At 46.4% G+C, this 2500-nt stretch overlaps 1 protein-coding gene across 3 annotated transcripts in view; it reads left to right on the top strand.

The window, feature by feature from the left end:
• The window catches only part of nnt2 (nicotinamide nucleotide transhydrogenase 2), a 32135-nt gene that overhangs the window by 15231 nt on the left and 14404 nt on the right, over window positions 1-2500 (top strand). For all 3 annotated transcript variants that reach the window (XM_081372406.1, XM_081372408.1, XM_081372407.1), the window contains 2 exons: window positions 141-286; window positions 1128-1323. In XM_081372406.1, coding sequence (XP_081228532.1) covers window positions 141-286; window positions 1128-1323 — 342 coding nt within the window. The remainder of the gene's footprint in view (window positions 1-140; window positions 287-1127; window positions 1324-2500) is intronic.

Below are 2500 nucleotides of genomic sequence, written 5' to 3'. Positions count from 1 at the left end.
CATGTGATCTTCATCATGTGATCCTCATCATGTGATCTTCATCATGTGATCTTCATCATGTGATCCTCATCATGTAATCTTCATCATGTGATCTTCATCATGTGATCTTCATCATGTGATCTGCATCATGTGATCCTCAGGTGGTTTCCTGATCACCCAGAGGATGCTGGACATGTTTAAGAGGTCGACGGATCCCCCGGAGCACAACTACCTGTACTCGCTGCCCGGACTGGTGTTTGTGGGCGGGTACGGGGCGTCCGTGGCCGGCGGCTACAGCATCGAGCAGGTGTGTGAGAGTATCACACGGCTACTTGCAACATAAGTGAATAATTAGACACAAAATATTGATCTGAGTCTGAATATTTTATTAGCTCTTTAAACGCAAAGCTTCTGCGGAGAGAGCAGTTTCAGCGGCAAGTTCAAACCAGACGGACATTTAAGGGATATTCCAATTGCAATTATTTATAAAGCACATAATAATACAACAATGTTGACCATAGTGCTACACAAACAATAAAATATTAAAATAAAACAAACACAAATAACTATAAAAAAAAAGAATATGCAAAATCTCTTTTTTTTATTTGAAAGACCATCAGACTCTTAGGAGTCTTAAAGGGATAGTTCACCCAAAAATGAGAGTTAGCCCATGATTTACTCTCCCTCCAGTCATCCTAGTGTATATGACATTCTTCCTTCAGACGAACACAATCAGAGATATGTTAAAAAATGTCCTGCTCTTCCAAGCTTTATAATGGCAGTGAATGGCCGGTGCATCTATCCATGATAAAAGTGCATCTATCCATCAGTGCTCCACAGGCTCTGGCGGGTTACTAAAGGCCTTCTGAACCAAAGCGATGCGTTCGTGTAAGAAAAATATCCATATTTAAAACTTTATCGGCTAAAATAACTAGCTTCCGGAAGATCGACTAACGCCAAGAGAGTAACTCTTGACGATGTATGGCGTCAGACGTAGGAGTGGCGTAAGCTTAGACGCCTCTCGCCGTTCAAACAAACAGGATTGGGCAACAAACTCAAGCTCCTCCCACATTCCGGATAAAAAAGGCTTAATCTTAGAGTTTCTATAACCTGTGTGTGTGTGTGTGTGTGTGTGTGTGTGTGTGTAGATGATGTACCTGGGCTCGGGTCTGTGCTGTGTCGGAGCTCTCGCTGGTCTCTCCACGCAGCGCACCAGTCGTTTGGGGAACGCGCTGGGAATGATCGGAGTGGCAGGAGGAGTGGCGGCAACTCTCGGCGCTCTGAAACCCTCACCCGAGCTCCTGGGGCAGATGTCCATCGCCATGGCAACAGGTGGAACTCTGGGTAAGATCCGCTCATCCGATTTTATTGTTGATTCCCAGACTAACCAGACATGATGCAATAAGATTCCAGCGACAAGCAATGTCTGTTACACCAGACGAGACAAAATCAATCCAAAATCACAGCCAATCAGAAGAGCGTGTGGGCGGAGTCTCTCTGCACTCGCAACCAAATCATTCTAAAATCACAGCCAATCAGAAGAGCGTGTGGGCGGAGTCTCTCTGCACTCGCAACCAAATCATTCTAAAATCACAGCCAATCAGAAGAGCGTGTGGGCGGAGTCTCTCTGCACTCGCAACCAAATCATTCTAAAATCACAGCCAATCAGAAGAGCGTGTGGGCGGAGTCTCTCTGCACTCGCAACCAAATCATTCTAAAATCACAGCCAATCAGAAGAGCGTGTGGGCGGAGTCTCTCTGCACTCGCAACCAAATCATTCTAAAATCACAGCCAATCAGAAGAGCGTGTTGGCGGAGTCTCTCTGCACTCGCAGCTAAATCATTCTAAAATCACAGCCAATCAGAAGAGCGTGTGGGCGGAGTCTCGCTGCACTCGCAGCTAAATCATTCTAAAATCACAGCCAATCAGAAGAGCGTGTGGGCGGAGTCTCTCTGCACTCGCAGCTAAATCATTCTAAAATCACAGCCAATCAGAAGAGCGTGTGGGCGGAGTCTCTCTGCACTCGCAGCTAAATCATTCTAAAATCACAGCCAATCAGAAGAGCGTGTGGGCGGAGTCTCTCTGCACTCGCAACCAAATCATTGTAAAATCACAGCCAATCAGAAGAGCGTGTTGGCGGAGTCTCTCTGCACTCGCAGCTAAATCATTCTAAAATCACAGCCAATCAGAAGAGCGTGTGGGCGGAGTCTCTCTGCACTCGCAACCAAATCATTCTAAAATCACAGCCAATCAGAAGAGCGTGTTGGCGGAGTCTCTCCTCACTCGCAACCAAATCATTCTAAAATCACAGCCAATCAGAAGAGCGTGTGGGCGGAGTCTCGCTGCACTCCCAACCAAATCATTCTAAAATCACAGCCAATCAGATGAACGTGTGGGCGGAGTCTCTCTGCACTCGCAACCAAATCATTGTAAAATCACAGCCAATCAGAAGAGCGTGTTGGCGGAGTCTCTCTGCACTCGCAACCAAATCATTCTAAAATCACAGCCAATCAGAAGAGCG

The sequence above is a fragment of the Scardinius erythrophthalmus genome (assembly GCF_964197995.2).
Source record: "Scardinius erythrophthalmus genome assembly, chromosome: 8".
NCBI lineage: Eukaryota > Metazoa > Chordata > Actinopteri > Cypriniformes > Leuciscidae > Scardinius > Scardinius erythrophthalmus.
Note: the sequence above shows the minus strand (reverse complement) of the source record. Positions and strands in the feature narration are given on the sequence as shown.